Source organism: Sinohyriopsis cumingii, chromosome 2 (genome assembly GCF_028554795.1).
Source record: "Sinohyriopsis cumingii isolate HCF-2022 chromosome 2, ASM2855479v2, whole genome shotgun sequence".
Classification (NCBI taxonomy): Eukaryota; Metazoa; Mollusca; class Bivalvia; order Unionida; family Unionidae; genus Sinohyriopsis; species Sinohyriopsis cumingii.
Genome location: NC_142962.1, coordinates 147,909,439 through 147,928,620, shown reverse-complemented (window position 1 = coordinate 147,928,620; position 19,182 = coordinate 147,909,439). Strand labels below are relative to the sequence as shown.

At 34.4% G+C, this 19,182-nt stretch overlaps 1 protein-coding gene across 3 annotated transcripts in view; it reads right to left on the bottom strand.

Moving 5' to 3' along the window:
- Positions 1–19,182, bottom strand: part of LOC149806045 (myoglobin-like) — a 47,393-nt gene that overhangs the window by 27,985 nt on the left and 226 nt on the right. The window contains exons 1-6 of one of the 3 annotated variants that reach the window (XM_089950908.1): positions 18,960–19,091; positions 17,737–17,832; positions 8,956–9,075; positions 6,359–6,477; positions 3,661–3,675; positions 559–658 (exon numbers count right to left, since the gene is read on the bottom strand). In XM_089950908.1, coding sequence (XP_089807034.1) covers positions 559–658; positions 3,661–3,675; positions 6,359–6,477; positions 8,956–9,075; positions 17,737–17,832; positions 18,960–19,043 — 534 coding nt within the window. In that variant the 5' untranslated portion in view covers positions 19,044–19,091. Of the gene's footprint in view, positions 1–558; positions 659–3,660; positions 3,676–6,358; positions 6,478–8,955; positions 9,076–17,736; positions 17,833–18,959; positions 19,092–19,182 lie in introns of those variants that run through there. The other 2 variants (XM_089950910.1, XM_089950909.1) reach the window with 2 other exon arrangements.

Sequence of the window (19,182 nt, the reverse complement as noted above, 5' to 3'; positions counted from 1 at the left end):
TTTCGTGAAGATATATTTTTACACAATTAAGGCTATTCTGCAGAAACAAAACATTCACATGTACATACTAATTCAATGATAGCCAGATTGATGGACAGAAAATGCATAAATATCCACATCAGTGTGAGCCAAAGCAACAGTATTTTCAATGAAATTCATTAAAGTCTATTTTTATAAATCCTGACTGTATATAGTTTATGCCATTTTAAAACCATCAAACAAACACTGATCTGAAATAAAACAAATTTATAAATCATAACTTAACCCTGGAAAAGAGTTTTAAAAAATGAGCACAATGCTACTCATTCACTTACAAAAAATGTACTGATCAAATAAAAATTAAAGAAGATTGGCTTTGTAATACGTTTTAAGCTCAACAATACATGTACTGTGGATGAAAATGGGAGCTTGGAGGAATATTCATTTGCGTTTGCATGGTTCAAAACATTATTTATGTGCTAACTATTTTTTTGACAGACTGGTGAAATGACTGGCTCTGCTGAGAAGAAAAAGCTGTGTTTTGTAGCAATGGCAAAGAGCTACTGCATAGAGTGTCACCTTCAGAGCAGCTGCAAAGTCAAGCTCTATTTGTACTGTAACTGTGACGAACCAGTCTGCCTCACCACCTCCAGGAAGCGTGTAGAAACAGCGCAGGTTTCTGGAAATTAGTAATTATCAGTAAATATGGAGAAAATCTCAGGGTCAGAAATTTCCTTCTCATTTAGAAATTATTTCTATTTACCTATTCATCTGATCACATAACATGCAATTTCTTTGCTTCTGAGAAATGGTTTAATGTTTGTACTGTTTTAACTGTTGAAAACTTTCAAGAGTCATAAGAATTACAGGCAATACTATATAAAGTAGATATGTAAACAGATCTATCCCAAATTATGTTTATTTTTTTGTTACTTGTAACAATGTAGTGGTCTGCAGGCACATTAATTGGTAGTGGAATATGCAGATATAGAAATAACATAACTGGCTTGGTATGAGCTGGAAAAAATGTTTCATTTTTTTTTCTTTTTAATATGTTAAAGCTTTGAATCATAATCTCACCATCAGAAAATTTGGGCAAAGTAAATTAACAAAACTGGATATTTCTTAAACTTTTACTCATCAGTGGTTGAGAAATAAGCAGAGATCAATAATTAAGGCTCAGACTGGCATTGTAACTTTGTTATAAACTGTTAAAAGCTGTCTCCAATCAAAATTTTAATTTATAATGCCATAAGTTCAAAAAGTGGGAAGTGGATTAAAGAACCATAGTATTAGATCACGAGGCTGTCTACCTAGTGGATTATAACCATAATATTAGCTCACAAGGTTATCAGCCTAGCAGATTAGTACCATAGTATTAGCTCATAAGGCTGTTGACCTCATGGATGAGAACCACAGTAAAAACTCACAAGGTTGTCTACCTTGTAGTTTAGAACCACACAATTAGCTCACAAGGCCATCAGATTAATCAATTAGAGCCATAGTATTAGCTCACAAGGTTGTCATCCTAATAGATTATAACCATAGTATTAGCTCACAAGGTTGTCAGCCTAATAGATTATAACCATAGTATTAGCTCACAAGGTTGTCAACCTAATAGATTATAACCATAGTATTAGCTCACAATGTGTCAGCCTAATGGATTACAAATACAGTATTACAAGGTGTCAGCCTAATGGATTAGAATCACAGTACATACTCACAAGGATGTCAACCTAAAAACCATATTATAAGCTCACAAGACTGTCAGCCTAATGGATTAGAACTATACTATTAGCTCATAACTACTGTCAGCCTAATGGATTAGAACCATATTATTAGCCAACAAGGCAGCGAACCCCATGGATTAGAACCATAGTATTAGCTCATAAGACTGTCAACCTAATGGATTAGAACCATACTATTAGCTCATAAGACTGTCAGCCTAATGGATTAGAACCATATTATTAGCCAACAAGGCAGTCAACTTCATGAATTATAACCATAGTATTAGCTCATAAGACTGTCAACCTAATGGATTAGAACCATACTATTAGCTCATAAGACTGTCAGCCTAATGGATTAGAACCATATTATTAGCCAACAAGGCAGTCAACCTCATGGATTAGAACTGTAGTATTAGCTCACAAGGCTGTCAACCTAGTGGATTAGATCCATATTATTTGCTCACTATGCTGTCAGCCTAATGGATTAGAAACATACTGTTAGCTCACAAGGCTGTCAGCCTAATGATTAGAATAGGAGGATTAGCTCATAAGACTGTCAGCCTAATGAATTAGAACCATATTATTAGCTCACAAGGCTGTACACCTAGTGGATTAGAACTGTAGTATTAGCTCACATGGCTGTCCACGTAGTGGATTAGAACCATATATATATACATGAATATATATATATATATATTATATGCTCATTTTCATCTCCATTAACTCTTTACAGTTAGAATCGTGCAGTATTTTACAATACTGAACACTGTCATATTGCATGCACATGCATGACACGTGCCCAATAGTAGTACATGTATAATGTATTAGGAACTACTTTGTAAACAAATCATGTACACTCATTTAGTAGACATTTTACGTTTTGGTTGATTCAATTTGTTTCTGAATTAACTAATTTAAAAAGCAGCTGTTTTGTGGACTGCCACATACCAGCTGCTCTGCAATATTCTGCGTTAACCTTTTTGATACAATGTTTCAGAATTAGGCTAGTGATAGATTCCATATAGGTCATAACATTGCTGGGGTCCCTACAAAGAGCATGCAAGCGACAAGGCATAAACGTGTCTTCGTTAGCTGTTTAGAATGTCAAAAACATACTTAAAGTTTTACATCCTGAATTTCCTCAAAATGTACTTTGTTAAATCCAAATTACATGAACTATGTCATGGTTTGTAAAGCTTGGTTACACATTTTTAAATTGTACTATAATTTTGACAACATTCCAAGTGTAATAACATCCTCCTTACTGCACTCAAAAGAAATGAACATTATATTCCATAGTGTCTTTTTGATAATTACATTGAAAGAGTTCATATTTTCCCCACATTATGATTCTTAACATTCAATGACAGAACAGAAACACACATGCAGATGAGACAAGAAGCCTCCCTTACTGCTCAAATCAAATGTACTTCATGTAGAATTGACACATATAAATGCAGTTTATAATCACGAAATTTAGTAGAATTGATAAAATACCAAAACCCATTAATTCCAAACCAAATGGAAAGTTGTTGCAATTATCAATCATTCATGATATGAGTATAAATTTCAAAAGTGATGTCGAGTGTGCGACTATGTTCAAATTTCTCTGGACTGAGTTATGTGTGCATTAATATTGTTGTTGTGTACTGATTAATCTGCGCTTGTGTATTTAGTTTGGAATACAGCATAAATTCAATTACTTTTGTTTCTTGTAGTTTATTTTCGTTTATATAATTAAGCCTTAGGTAGAATAAGAAAATGAGTATATAATAAAAAGGTTACCACATTTGCATGGGAAAATATAAACTTGTTTTGTCAGATGAATATAATGCACTACCATGGTCATGCAGAATCCATCCAAAAAACTCATTCATATTTTCCCATACAAATGCAGTAACTTATAAATATATTTTGTAAAATTATATATATACATGTATATATATATACTTACTCTAAAGCTGGAGGACTGAAAAACAAACATGTATATAATAAAAATTATGCTTTTATAACACAGACTCAGCTATGATATTAGACTATGCATTATAACACAAGAGTGGTATTTACATCACATGGGGTGTCATATGTGCAGACTTCAGTGTTATTAACATGGGGTACATGGCCTCTTGATAGCTTCTAAACGGGCTGGGTCAGATTTTGATGGGACAATATTTGTGTGGTTACTATTTCTTAACCAGAAAAATATGATCTTCATTTTTCAGTAACTTGACACTATGTTTAACACTGAATAAAAACAAATTAACATTAAATTTTCTTTTTTCATCTAGATAAATTTGTTGTGTTTCATCATCAGTAGTCATCCTCATTCAATGAAATTAATTATCCACCATTTAATTCAGCACAAATTAGAATCTGATAATGGACTGCCTGTGAAAGACAGTCAGGTCTACAGCAGCAGTCAAACATTTGTCCAAATTAATACCCAATGAAATTTACATAGTGAGCTTAATTCTAGTGCCAACCACCATAATGGAGTCAATATGCTGCAGTCAGCACTCTCTGCTCATGTAATCTTTCTTAATAAGCCAAAGTGTTTTGAATAGCAACCTGAATCTATTATATCAAGCAAATACCAAAAAGACATGTTAATGACAATCAGTTCATGTGTTATCTATTTACAGAGTGAAACTAACACTCCTTCATTATCTTTACCATAAAAGAGCTGGAGATAACAAATTTGATATTAACAACTAATACCTGTCATAGCAAGCAATGATGCCTATAATGATGACTTTATAATTGTCATAGCAAGTAATGGTACCTATACTGATGACTATAATTGTCACAGCAAGCAATGATGCCTATAATGATGACTCTGTAACTGTCATAGCAAGTAATGGTACCTACACTGATGACTATAATTGTCATAGCAAGCAATGATGCCTATAATGATGACTTTATAACTGTCATATCAAGTAATGGTACCTACACTGATTATACATCATAATAGCGTAACTTTTGTTTTCATACCTTTTTCAATTTGAAAAACACAAGCTGAGATGGATGTGATGATGCTGAATCAAAAAAGTAAAATGATTTGATACTGGCTTCTGACTATAAAAACATTGCCTTCTGGCCACTCATTCTTTCAATGGTATATTCATACATGTATATTCAAAGTAATACACTTATTTACTTCCTAACAGATGAGACACAAACATCAGGTATACAAGTCTAACACAGAAAGCAGGGATCGTCCTGGGCTTCGCCAATATCGCAAATTGCGATTATTTTTCCTTATTGGCGACAAAAATATCCCATCTGGCGATTTTTTTTGGCGACAGACTTTTTGGTTATTTAATGTGTACATACAATAATGGATTTGGACTGGATAAATTAAAAGGGAGAATGAAAGGAAGCCACAAACTTGACCAAGCAATGCATTGGAATCAATCTATTGCACAAACGATCCTTTGTTCGTATTAACAACCCCATCTTTACAGTGCATTGTTACATCATAATCTGCTTATGCTGACATCTGGGCTGGGTACTGTATCACAGTCAATCATGCTATCGAACTATACCTACAACTGACCGACTTCTGAAGACGCGAATAAAACAGATACAATTGATTGAATGGCTAATCCTTCTGTTGTTTTTTTTTTTTTTTTTTACATATACCAGTACAATAGTTTTGCTGAACCTTCATAGAAAACTGATAACCTTTGAAGTACCGACTACTGCGTATAAATACAAAGCAAATGGAAAAAATCTCAATCACAATTATATCTGTCGCCAGTGCAGCATTTTACTCATTGATCTTTTCCTTTTGCCATCAGTCCGTGTTACGGCTGCAGAGACTTAAACTCCGCAACAAGAAATAGCAAAAAAAAAACAGTTTTGCATAATTAATAATAATTATTTATTTTTCAAAATACAGGAGTGAAAGAATCTCTAAATTGGGTGTGAATTTATGCTTATATATATGGTCCAATATTGCCAGGTTTTGACTCGTGTAAGTTTCATTCGTGGGAATGGAGATCCTATTTTGCTTGTCGGGAAAATTTATACAGCGTTCAGTGATCATTCTTGGGATTTAGGAAGCACATCACAACAAGCTTTCTGAAGCTAGCCATGGGGGGGCTGCTGAGAGACTACTGGTGTCACCTGTCAGCACTGTAGACTGAACGTGGATTCAGTAAGATAAGCCTCATAAAAACTGATATCAGAAATAAACTCTGCATCTCATCTCTTGAGAATTTAATGAGAATCAGCATGTACAGATGTGAACAATTAGAATTTGAAACTGCATTCAAGAAGTGGGCAGCCCTAAAATCATGACGGATCTTCATGTAACACTTTGTAACATTTTGTTAATGCTTGTTGTAATTAGAGTATTAACTAACTCATCTTTTGTAATTTTCATTGCCTGTTACATTAACAGACTAAATTAACACTTGAAAAAATGTACACTACTTGTTCTGGCGACACTTTTTGAAAATTGGCGACAAAATATTGAGGTTGGCGATTTTTTTGGCGACAGCTTTTTAAAAGCCAGGACCATCCCTGCAGAAAGACAAACTAATTGTTTCTCTTCATGTTTCTTAATTTACATGTCATAAGCAACTAGGTCTAACTTTAAACTGAAGACCATATTTTTTTTAATCCTGTAACCAGTACCACATTATTACCTGTCAGGGTCTGCTGTGGTCCAGTTAGCGAGAACAAGATCAGAGTGGGACAGAACTGGCTGAATCCCTAGTGTCTTGGACAAACCACACCAAGGAACTGCAAGGCATCTAGGGAGCTTCTAAAAGATGTGCAACAGATGGTTTAAAAAATTATATCATTTTTTCTTATGATATTCCTTATTACATAGAGAGCTTTAAGTAGAAACAAAGGTCCAAGGACATTCCTAAACAAAAGTCCATTATTACATAGAGAGCTTTAAGTAGAAAACAATGGTCCAAGGACATTCCTAAGCAAAAGTCCCTTATTACATAGAAAGCATTAAGTAGAAAACAAAGCTCCAAGGACATTCCTAAGCAAAAGTCCATTATTACATAGAAAGCATTAAGTAGAAAACAAAGGTCCAAGGACATTCCTAAACAAAAGTCCCTTATTACATAGAGAGCATTAAGTAGAAAACAAAGGTCCAAGGACATTCCTAAACAAAAGTCTCTTATTACACAGAAAGCATTTAGTAGAAAACAAAGGTCCAAGGACATTCTTAAACAAAGTCCCTTATTACATAGAGAGCTTTAAGTAGAAAACAAAGGTCCAAGGACATTCCTAAACAAAAGTCCCTTATTACATAGAGAGCATTAAGTAGAAAACAAAGGTCCAAGGACATTCCTAAACAAAAGTCTCTTATTACATAGAGAGCATTAAGTAGAAAACAAAGGTCCAAAGGACATTCCTAAACAAAAGTCCCTTATTACACAGAAAGCATTTAGTAGAAAACAAAGGTCCAAGGACATTCCTAAACAAAAGTCCCTTATTACACAGAGAGCACTAAGTAGAAAACAAAGGTCCAAGGACATTCCTAAACAAAAGTCCCTTATTACATTGAGAGCATTTAGTAGAAAACAAAGGTCCAAAGACATTCCTAAACAAAGGTTTCTTGATAGGGCAGATGCTCAGCTGGCCAAAAAGACTTTTCAATAATTCAAGATATGTCAGTTTCTGGTTCTTTTATTATCTTAAGGTACTGAATATTTAAACTATGTTTGATATTATTGAAAAAAAACTCATTGTAAAAATCTAGTAACAAATATATTTTTTCTTACATCTCTATGACAGCATGTTTACAAAAAATGTGTTATGAGCAGTACAATATAATTTATCATGGTTTTTTACTTGAACCTGGCATTATGGATGAAAAATCACTGAACCTGTCTCAAACAATCTCTCAGATATTTTCACATGCTAAGACTGATAAAATCTAGAATAAATATTTTGGAATTTTATATATAATGTTCATCATTTAAGGTATTCTTTTAACATATCCACAAACTTGGTTTGATAAAAATCCATTCACTTTTGTGTTGTCATACTCACAAGCCAGCAATGCTTAGAACCAGATTCATGACCTTGAACCTTAAAATGAATGTCAGAGTGCTGACTATTAACTCTTATATATGTCACTGTGTACATAAATAATGTCAGTACAGTACAGAAAAACAAGAAGTGACCAATGACTTGATCCCAACGACAATCATGTTGGCTTTCAATACATCTTGACAAAGGTGTAGATGTGCTAAAGATCATCTACAACCAAATAAATATTGCAAAAAGTGTTATACTGAAAAGCCCATGTCAGTGTCACCATTCATACAAGAGATGCAGTGAGACAATCAGTACAGTGCAATGTTGGAGGTTTGATGGCACCATTTTAATTCAGAACCAGCTACACATTGCTATAATAGTGTTTTAGTGAAAACTGCATGCCTATAAGACTCAGAGGATAAATAGCCATATAAAGACTTTCAGGAGGCTGTCTAGGTAACCAATTTGGAGGGTAGATCAGCATCATTTCAATATAGGAAAATAAGTGAGCGTTCATTGCAAAATAAGACTTTTGAAAAATATTAGTGTTTAAGGAAGTAGCTGTTCTAAGATTTTTAAATTTGGCTGACCACATTGGTATCATTTTCAATTATGCTCAACTTCAAATATGTGTAAAGTGTTTAGCGAAAAACCCCAGGTCAATACAACCGTCCCTTCAAGATGAGTAGTGATAACAAGATTTTCAAGATGGCCACCACTGTTTGGCACCATTTTCCTTTCGCACTTTATGACCAATTAGATATCGTAAGTCTTTCAGTGAAGACCCAATGCCTAACAAACCATCTATTCAGGAGAAGTAGCTACAATATAATTATCAAGACTGCTACCGTGGCATTGTTACTGCTCATCTAATTCACATCATTTACATAAGTCTTTTAGTAAAGACCCATGTCAGGAGACAAATAGTGACAGCAAAATTTTCAAGATGGCCACCATGGTGGATGTCTGGGAAACACTATTTCATTTAGGACAATCTAGACATCATAAGAATTCTTTCAGTGAACCCAATGTCAATATGACCATCCATTATGGAGACATAGCAATAACAATATTTTCAAGATCACCATAAGCTCTGACCAGTAGATAGAAAAACAAACAGATTTCAATAAATATCAATGTTTACCTGTATAAAAAAATAGAATTACAAGGAAGATTAAAGCTAGGATTAATATCATACTTAATAAGAAGTACTACAGAAAGAGGATTTGCCTGACTTTACCTCAGGAACACCCTTATCGCCATCCTGCCAGATGTACCCAGCACTAATGAAGGACAACTGAAGATGGGCCAGTCGTAGCTGTCGGTAACCTTGAAGTTTATGATGATCAAGGACCTCCATCTGCAAAAATCTATACTACTTGATAATTAAGCAAAGAATGGATGTAAACCTGATAATGATACACACTGGCATGCCTGAATGCATGCCATCCATAAACTCATCCATCCATCCATCCCGTCCTTTTGTACAGAAGACTTCTCATGATCCATCCCTTAGCAAAAGATGCATTTACCAGTGTCAGGTTTATTTTGTTGTGTTAGAAGAAACCAGCTTAGCAATATCATAAAAATTAAATAAATAACATTTTGCATTCAAGTTCTTATGTTGACTTTTTAGACATTTTCTAGGAAATTGCTTGGAAGGAGATCATTCCAGAATGAAGTAGCTGTAAAACTATAAATATGTGCATTCCTATTACAAAGGGTATTTATAAAAAGTTCTGAATATTATTGCACTGTAAAAAAAAGTTCTTTAGAAGTAAACAATGTGTGAGTACATATCATCAACATACTCCCCATGTATGTCTTTCACACATTCTTAGTCTCATTATCCAATTACTAAATGCATTTTTATTCTAATCTGGGTACATTACATTGCTCATACACTGGAATACTGTACTTCATCTGCACTATGGGTTTAAAAAGCATCTACCTTTCAATAAATCTTTCATAATGCAATTCAGCAAAAACTAATATGGAATTAAATCAATTTGGAGTGGCAAAAGTTGGATGTTGTGCTCCTTCAGGACATCTGTCACAACTACAGATTTATTATATTTACCAATCAGATCAGCCATCTTCAGGACCCATTTTACAAAAACCTTTGAGCTACAAACAATTCTTCAGTATATTAAAAAAGTTGCTGAATTAATGCTCATGACAAGATATATCTTCCACTGTGTATCGAGCATCTTCATCTATTGCCCCCTTCCACTGTGTATCATGCATCTTCATCAACTGCCCCCTTCCACTGTGTATCATGCATCTTCATCTATTGCCCCCTTCCACTGTGTATCAAGCATCTTCTACTGCCCCCTTCCACTGTGTATCAAGCATCTTCATCTACTGCCCCATTCCACTGTGTATCAAGCATCTACATCTATTGCCCCCTTACACTGTGTATCAAGCATCTTCATCTATTGCCCCCTTCCACTGTGTATCAAGCATCTTCATCTATTGCCCCATTCCACTGTGTATCAAGCATCTTCATCTACTTCCCCCTTTCACTCTGTATCATGCATCTTCATCTACTGCCCCATTCCACTGTGTATCAAGCATCTACATCTATTGCCCCCTTACACTGTGTATCAAGCATCTTCATCTATTGCCCCCTTCCACTGTGTATCAAGCATCTTCATCTATTGCCCCCTTCCACTGTGTATCAAGCATCTTCATCTACTTCCCCCTTCCACTCTGTATCATGCATCTTCATCTACTGCCCCATTCCACTGTGTATCAAGCATCTACATCTATTGCCCCCTTACACTGTGTATCAAGCATCTTCATCTATTGCCCCCTTCCACTGTGTATCAAGCATCTTCATCTATTGCCCCCTTCCACTGTGTATCAAGCATCTTCATCTACTTCCCCCTTCCACTCTGTATCATGCATCTTCATCTACTGCCCCATTCCACTGTGTATCAAGCATCTACATCTATTGCCCCCTTACACTGTGTATCAAGCATTTTCATCTATTGCCCCCTTCCACTGTGTATCAAGCATCTTCATCTATTGCCCCCTTCCACTGTGTATCAAGCATCTTCTACTGCCCCCTTCCACTGTGTATCAAGCATCTTCATCTACTGCCCCATTCCACTGTGTATCAAGCATCTACATCTATTGCCCCCTTACACTGTGTATCAAGCATCTTCATCTATTGCCCCCTTCCACTGTGTATCAAGCATCTTCATCTATTGCCCCCTTCCAGTGTGTATCAAGCATCTTCATCTACTTCCCCCTTCCACTCTGTATCATGCATCTTCATCTATTGCCCCATTCCACTGTGTATCAAGCATCTACATCTATTGCCCCCTTACACTGTGTATCAAGCATTTTCATCTATTGCCCCCTTCCACTGTGTATCAAGCATCTTCATCTATTGCCCCCTTCCACTGTGCATCAAGCATCTTCATCTACTTCCCCCTTCCACTCTGTATCATGCATCTTCATCTACTGCCCCCTTCCACTGTGTATCAAGCATCTTCATCTACTGCCCCCTTCCACTGTGTATCAAGCATCTTCATCTACTGCCCCCTTCCACTCTGTATCATGCATCTTCATCTATTGCCCCCTTCCACTGTGTGTCAAACATCTTCATCTACGCCCTCTTCCACTGTGGATCAAGCATCTTCATCTACTGCCCCATTCCACTGTGTATCATGCATCTTCATCTATTGTCCCCTTCCACTGTTTATCAAGCATCTTCATCTACTGCCCCCTTCCACTGTTTATCAAGCATCTTCATCTACTGCCCACTTCCACTGTGTATCAAGCATCTTCATCTATTGCCCCCTTTCACTGTGTATCAAGCATATTCAGCTATTGCTCCCTTCAAAGCAGCCAGATCTGCCTCAGAAGTGCAAACAACATTCTTCCAATATGTGGGTCATCTTCCATGTACCAAAACAATGATACCTACTCAAAATTAAAGGATATTTCAGGGAGTTACATCTATAAGTTTACCGCTCTGCCATATGCTAGAAATCCAAATCATTCTTAATATCAGAAAAAAATAACCTATAAGTGCTAAGATTTTACAGTATGCTCTTTGCTTAGTAGGATAATTGTTTACCTCTGTCATTTTTAAGTCACTATCATTAACCTATTTTGTATCACATGCATACACGAGCAGCTGCAGATCATTTCAAAGTGCATTTTTTTCTTCTATCAATTAGTGCCACAGGTTGACAGGTTCAAGGAAACAAAAAGCAAGTCATAACAGAAGATTCATAACTTTTCATACACCACTCAAATTTGCATATTTCAGGGTGTTGTTACCACTACGATTCTAAGCACACACCATAAGACATGACATCTCACCTGTAAAGCAATGTCAACATGTTACATGTATCAGTAACATCTGATGAAGATGAAAATTGTTCAAAATTTTAAGGAAATCCCAGCTTGATACACAATAACATTATAGCAAAGGCTTAGCATCACAATACCCTGCTAATATTATCACAAAACCCTGCTAATAGCATTATTTAATTTTGGGACACAAAATTAAATTTGTTTTTCATTTGAAATTTCAGCAATCAGTAGAATCAGGTACACAAAGAATTTTCTAGCTGGGATTGATTACTACTCACCAATATTAATAAACATGTACCTGGAGAGTCAACAGTGCAAAATACACTGATTCTAAACAGTTTTGAGAAAAGTCAATATTGGTCACAGTGAACTACAATTGGAGTGATGGTGTTATTGAGCTCCACCTTGGAATAGGGCAATTCTCGAGAAATTGCATGCAACAACTTGAATTACACATTTTTTAGCTCTTTCTTGAGAAATTGCATGGTCGTTGAAGCTCCAGCTTGAAATAGCCATTTCTCGAGAAACTGCACATAACAACTTGGAATTCCAGATTAATCGGTGTTTGTGTGTGCTCTGTACTTTGAAATTATATTACATATAAGAATAAAGACTACTTTTGTGAATTCTAAGTACTACTCACTATCTAATTATTTCATATTAGTTTTCAACGATTTATACATTTATTTAAAATCTTTGTATTTAATTAATCTGATTTTCCCTTTTTTAGGCATTTTTTAAATAATTGTACTTGAAATATGTTTGAAAAAAATATTTGTATGTGAAAAATATGTCTGAAAAAATATTTGTACTTAAAATATATGTTTGTAAAAACATTTAATAACATAGTATATTTAAATTTTGATTTATTTCTTGTACTTGCATCCAACATTTTTGGAATTTAGTCCTGGAAAGATTGATTTAAAGATATGGAAAGGTCTTAAGGGGAGATGTAACACAAAATGAATATTCAGAACATATTACAAATCTAAAGGGACTGTTACTCTTGCCACAAAGGGTTATATTTCACAGCCTAGGGTGTTTATTTCAAATTGTTGAATTAGCTGGCATACCTTTTTTTTTTAAAATTGTTCTAAAAGGACAAGGTATGAGAGACTTAGGAGATGTTGCATAACATGAATAGTAGGAAGATGTCTAAAGTGAATTTTACTATGCCACATAGACTTGTATTTCACACCTATGGGAGTTATTCCAGTGGATTATGTTGTATAATGCATACAATTTGCCATATTTTTAAATTAATCAGTTTAAATACTATTGTAAAGCAGGGAAATTTCTCTTTGGAGATTATTCCAAGCTGCTGCATGCCATATTTTGGAATTTAGTCCTAGAAAGAATAACTTAAAGGTAGGAGATGGAGTTTTTGCATAAAATGAATATTTGGAAGATATTAAACATCTCAAGCAATTGTTAATATCACCCAGCAGGGTTATATTTCACAGTTATGGGGGTTATTACAAATTGTTGCATGATGGTTGCATTCCATGTTTGGGAATTTGGCCTTAGAAAGAATGATTTAAATGTAGGAAAAGTCTTCACTGGAGTCTAGGATCAGTAATAAAGTATGCATGTAGTTATACCAAGAAAATGGAATAGAGATTTGTGTTATTTAGATATTTTCCTTACATGATTTTACAACAAATGAGTATAGCATCTTCATGGTAGTAAAAGGTATGGTACCCATTTTTACAAAGGGTTACAGCTGAGTAATGTCTGAAAGAAATCAAATGCTAGATTTAGGGTACCAGTATTATCATTTCATATGTGGTACAAATGAGAAAGCAACAATTATGTGATGATTTTAAGAATTTTGTCTGTGTTCTTATTTACAGTTTTATAAATATCAAACAAACAAGAAATCCACATATTATATTAAGAAGGAATTCTGTGTTGACCACTTTCCATTATGATGATCTCAGCCTCAAAATGTCATTTTTATTCTCTTCAACAATTATAGGTCTTGCCTAACATTCCTCTGCACATGATTTCTAACTTCAAAATGTACTTTAAACAGCAGCATGATTCATTATGTTCACATCAAACAAAGTATAATACATTTGTTTGAGAAATTCATTGGCGATATCTAAAAATGTTTATTATTTATTTGTCTAAATCAAAATGGCTGTGTGTGTGATTTGGATTTTTAATGTAGCTTTAAAATTTTTCAGTCATATCACTTTGATGTCTGCAGTAAAGCAGTTTATAGTGATATCTAGCACTGTGGCATCATGCCGCAGACATGTCGCATGATGTCCCACCCAGTCATATTATTCTGATTCCAGGGCAACCAGTCCTAACACTAACCTCTTAATGCTGAGCACCAAGCGAGGCAGCTGCTAGTACCATGTTTATAAGTCTTTGGCATGACTCGGCTGGGGTGTAAACTCATAACTACCACATCTGAGTGTATATCAAAATTAATTTAATTTTAAAAAATTGTAACACGAAATAATTTAGAGTTTTTAATCATTGCTGCAATAATTAGGAAAGAAAACAAAATCATATTAATAGTATTTAGTACAATATGTTACATGTACTTAGCTTCAAGACCTATCATAAAATTCACTTGAAACTCTGATGAAAGTAAGAAAAAAAACTATCTAACTATTCCCTTAATTTTCCAAACTTGAATGAATAGTTGCAGAAACCTGATATCTTTAGGTCTCCCATCTAGTACATAAAATCCATTATTGTCAAAATCTCATGTCACACATGGAAAAAGAATTAAAAAATGTCTATATCAACATTCTCCATTGCAAAGGCACTAATGGAACTGCTACAAAACCATTTAGTTACTTATCTTCAATTTCCTACATCAGCAACAATTCAGCCATGTACATCCACAGGGACTCATTACGAAGAAAATTAGGAGCATCCACCAATGAACTGAGAGCTGACGGGTCTAACCTGTAATAATGCCTAATATTCCTTGCAATGAGCCCAAGTGTAAACATCAGCAAAACAGCCACTTGGTCTATTTATACACAGGAGTCTGACATTTTATCAATAAAATACAATGAAATCTCATACAACACAAAATTGCCTGAAAGGTATTAAATCTCTGACAACATGAAATTACCCTATCTGTATTATTATAATACTAATAAGGTGATTTCGTGTTATCAAAGATTTTATCATACTTTATTAATAAAACATCAGACTCCTGTGATTTATATCGCTTGATGCGGTCACGCAATTTCTGGAGAGAGAGCGCAACAGCTTAGGATTCTGAATTGTTGCATTATTCCAAGTTGGAGCCCAACAGTATCATACATACAATAAGATATCCACATAAATAACCCCACCAGTATGATTATTTGAGAAACTGAGCTAAATGCATTGATTGAAATTGTAGATGCATTAAATATATGTCACAGTCTCCCACTTCTGAGGTGATGATCTAGCACTCAGTATATTGCATCCACAGACAAAGCTACATTATTGTAAAGTCAAAGCCATTTGATATACTGACCATATGCAAAAGGTAAAAGAAGTCAATGAAGAATGAAATGTAGTTCATGGTGACCTACATTTGCATAACAGTTTAGTTCTCTTCAAGATGGATACACACACCAAACTACAAGACCCTGTAAGTAAGAGTACGTGAAAATACACCTAGAATAATGTAACCTATAACAAGGAATGATAAAGAGAAGGACACACAGAAGGACAAATAGAATGGAAGATGAGGTTAACACTAAATGCCTGTTTTATATTATTTTTGATCATATAAGATTTGTTTGTTTCCTTTGATTTCAATCAAAACAGTCTTAAGGTAAAAGAAAGGCAGTTTCAAGACAACAAAAAAACAACTCATAACTTTGACTATAAACTGATCAAAGGATGTAACATATGAATTAAATCTGAATTAAGAAAAAAAACAAAAAATATCAGGACATTTAACAAACATTAAATACAAACTTTAAACTCATTTTCCACAAAAATATCAGAAGAAATTGTGTATATAAGTATTAAATATGGTCAATCAGATGCCATTTAACATGGTGAAGAAAATCATACATGCAATGTTCTTTGCTTAGTTTAAAAGCAAACATTAACCTTTAATATATTTGTATGAATTAGCAAAGATGAAAGTAAAATTGGATAATATGTATTGAAAGAGGTAGGCATATATAATCTATGAAACAGCATTGAACTTGATAAACAAAGCTCTTTCCTATAAGCCAAAAGCAAATGCTTAAATAAACACTTTAACATGGTTACTAATTAAAGATATGTGTATATATATATATATATATATATATATATATATATATATATATATATATATATATATATATATATATTACTTTACAATATGTAGACAGTGAAATACAAACTATCGGCTTGGAAGAAGAGCTAGCCACCATAGCAGAAAACATGGGCTCAGGGCAACTAGAATATCTCAAAAACTGCTTGGATGGCAACTATTTTGAACTGCATCAACCTGTATAATACACAATATTGTACAGAATTTTCACGTAGGAAAAGGGCTTGTGTTTGCAATGTGAGCATCACATGGTGCAAAAAATGACCTTCAGATGTGAAAAATGTAGGTATAAACTTGAGGTTGGAGTGCATCAACTTCTTTTGCTATGAACTGCCAATGACCTCTCCGATCAAGTAAATAATATTCTTATGCTTTCTTTTAATATACCTATAGAAAAATATGGACATTCTTGACCTCACTTGTGTGTTTTATTTTTTTATGAATAGGCAGGTGAATGCAGCATTAAATTTGTGCATAAAAACTGTCCCTTGCACCCTTAATACACTTGTCCAAACATGGGAGATAACTCTAAAAGTACTAACAGTACTAGTCATACAAATCCAAATCATACACGGTACACTAACTCGATACATAAAACTAGATGGTTTTGAAGATAAACCAGGTAAGAGTGTGACTGATCAACAGACAGACAGAAACAATTTGGAGGTATAACTTTTTAAATGATGATTAGGCAGACTCCATTTTTTTTAAAGGACACAATGTCTATTCATGATACAAATGCATACCAAGTTTCATGAAGATATATCAATGGGTTTTAGGAAAAAAAGTTTAATGGACAGACAGATAAGCTTTACTCCTAAATACCACACACCCACCCCTTCCTTATGCAGGGGATATAAATAAATATGGGTAACTCAAGGATCGCTGAAAATCTTTTCTTATTATCAATATGCATTCCATGATGTGCAGGTATACTGTTATCTAAGTATGTGTGTACTACACCATATAAACAAGAAGCCTGAGCCAATGACAGGTATACTGTTATCTAAGTATGTGTGTACTACACCATATGAACAAGAAACCTGAGCCAATGACAGTGCTAAGGGTTTTGCTTCTGCCATCACTTTCAAAATTGTGACTATGTACATGTGGAATAAGTTACATAAATAAAGCTCTAACATGTATATCTTTGACTAAGATCAATACTTTATCAATGAAGTTGCAAAGCATGAAATGATTAATTTATATGTGTGAACAATATATGACCCAGAATGTTAATCCATGATTTATCTCCCTAGATGGACCCTGAATCTAGAAACTACTGAAAACACGTCCAACATTAGCAGGAAATTCTAATATTAATAGGTCTGGAATATTTTTCAAATCCTGGTACATGGTTTGAAAACGTAACATCTGGTTTTTACTGCTGTACTATACCTTATCTACCTCTTGCCTCAGTCTGTGTTGCATCACAAGCTCTGGCATTCTACTACAGACCTGATTCCATGGCTCAAAGTAAGCTGGTAGCTCTGCCTTGTTTACAGTAGGGGACAAAATAAAGTAAATTATATATATATATATATATATATATATATATATATATATATATATATATATATATATATATATATATATATACACACACACACACACACTAAACATATAAAAATTAATAGCTACATTTAAATATTACAGATCTAATAAAATTAGATATAAATATGAAAAAACACAGAAACACCTAAATACAATTATCATTTTGTACAAAATGTTGTTACCTTAAAAATATCTGATAAAACCATCTGTGCACTTTATTTGATGACCTTTTAAAGAAAATGTACATTTGAGTGAATACTGGATAAAAGAAATAAAATGTAAATTGATTTTGATCTTTTTTGTGAAACAGTACAAATATTAATTTCTTTTACAACAGTTGTTGTTGTTGTTGTGGGGTCTAATTACATTTTTCAGCACACGATAGGATATACATGGTGGCCAGTATTAATGGTGGAGGAAAAACCAAGGAAAACCCTGGAAAGAACCACCGACCCATGAGAAGCTACTGGCAAGCTTTCTCACATACCCACATTGGCTGAATTCGAGACTCGAACCAACAAAGACAGTGGTGAGATTGCAGTAATCCGTAACGGAGAGCGCTTTAGACCACTCGGCCACTCGAGGCCCCCTTACAACAGTTGTAAATCTCGAAAAATATGTATATATTCACTCCTACATCATTCTGACATGACAAAAATAAGTCCGACAATATAAGACATCGACTCTTATAGTTATGTTTTTGGTCGATCCCAAAACATACATAGAAGGGTCACTGTCTTACACGGTAGGAGTAGACAGATATATGAATACTTTAACCGATATTTTGCAGGAATGCCATCTGCAGCCATTTGAGCGTAAAATGATCCATTGGCACAAACACAAAACAAAAGTAATGTAGAAAGGCTAGAACTATTCGTTACAGAGATGTAAAAACAACAACAAACGAACTAAACACCCAGTTTTTCTCTTTTAAGGAAGAATATTGGATATTTCAGTCGCCTATTTACCAATGGGGCATAACTCAGGCTCAGAAAGGGTGGTAACTCAACATACAATTTGAGTGAATGTACACTAAATCCACACTTCCGGGGCTGTAATGTACCTACCAGTGGTTTCTCAAGCAAAAAGCCAACTCTTTGTGAGACATGATAATCAGCAAGGTTAATAGACAGCCGACCTTCTATATCCATAATGTCTTAGCTGGGTTTTCAACCCGTTCTTCCATCTCGGTTCAGTTCCTGAAATTGGAACGCGATTTTATATCCGGCATTGTAATTGTGTAATACACCTTTCACGCGAATGTATTTGATAAAGAGATAAAATAAATAA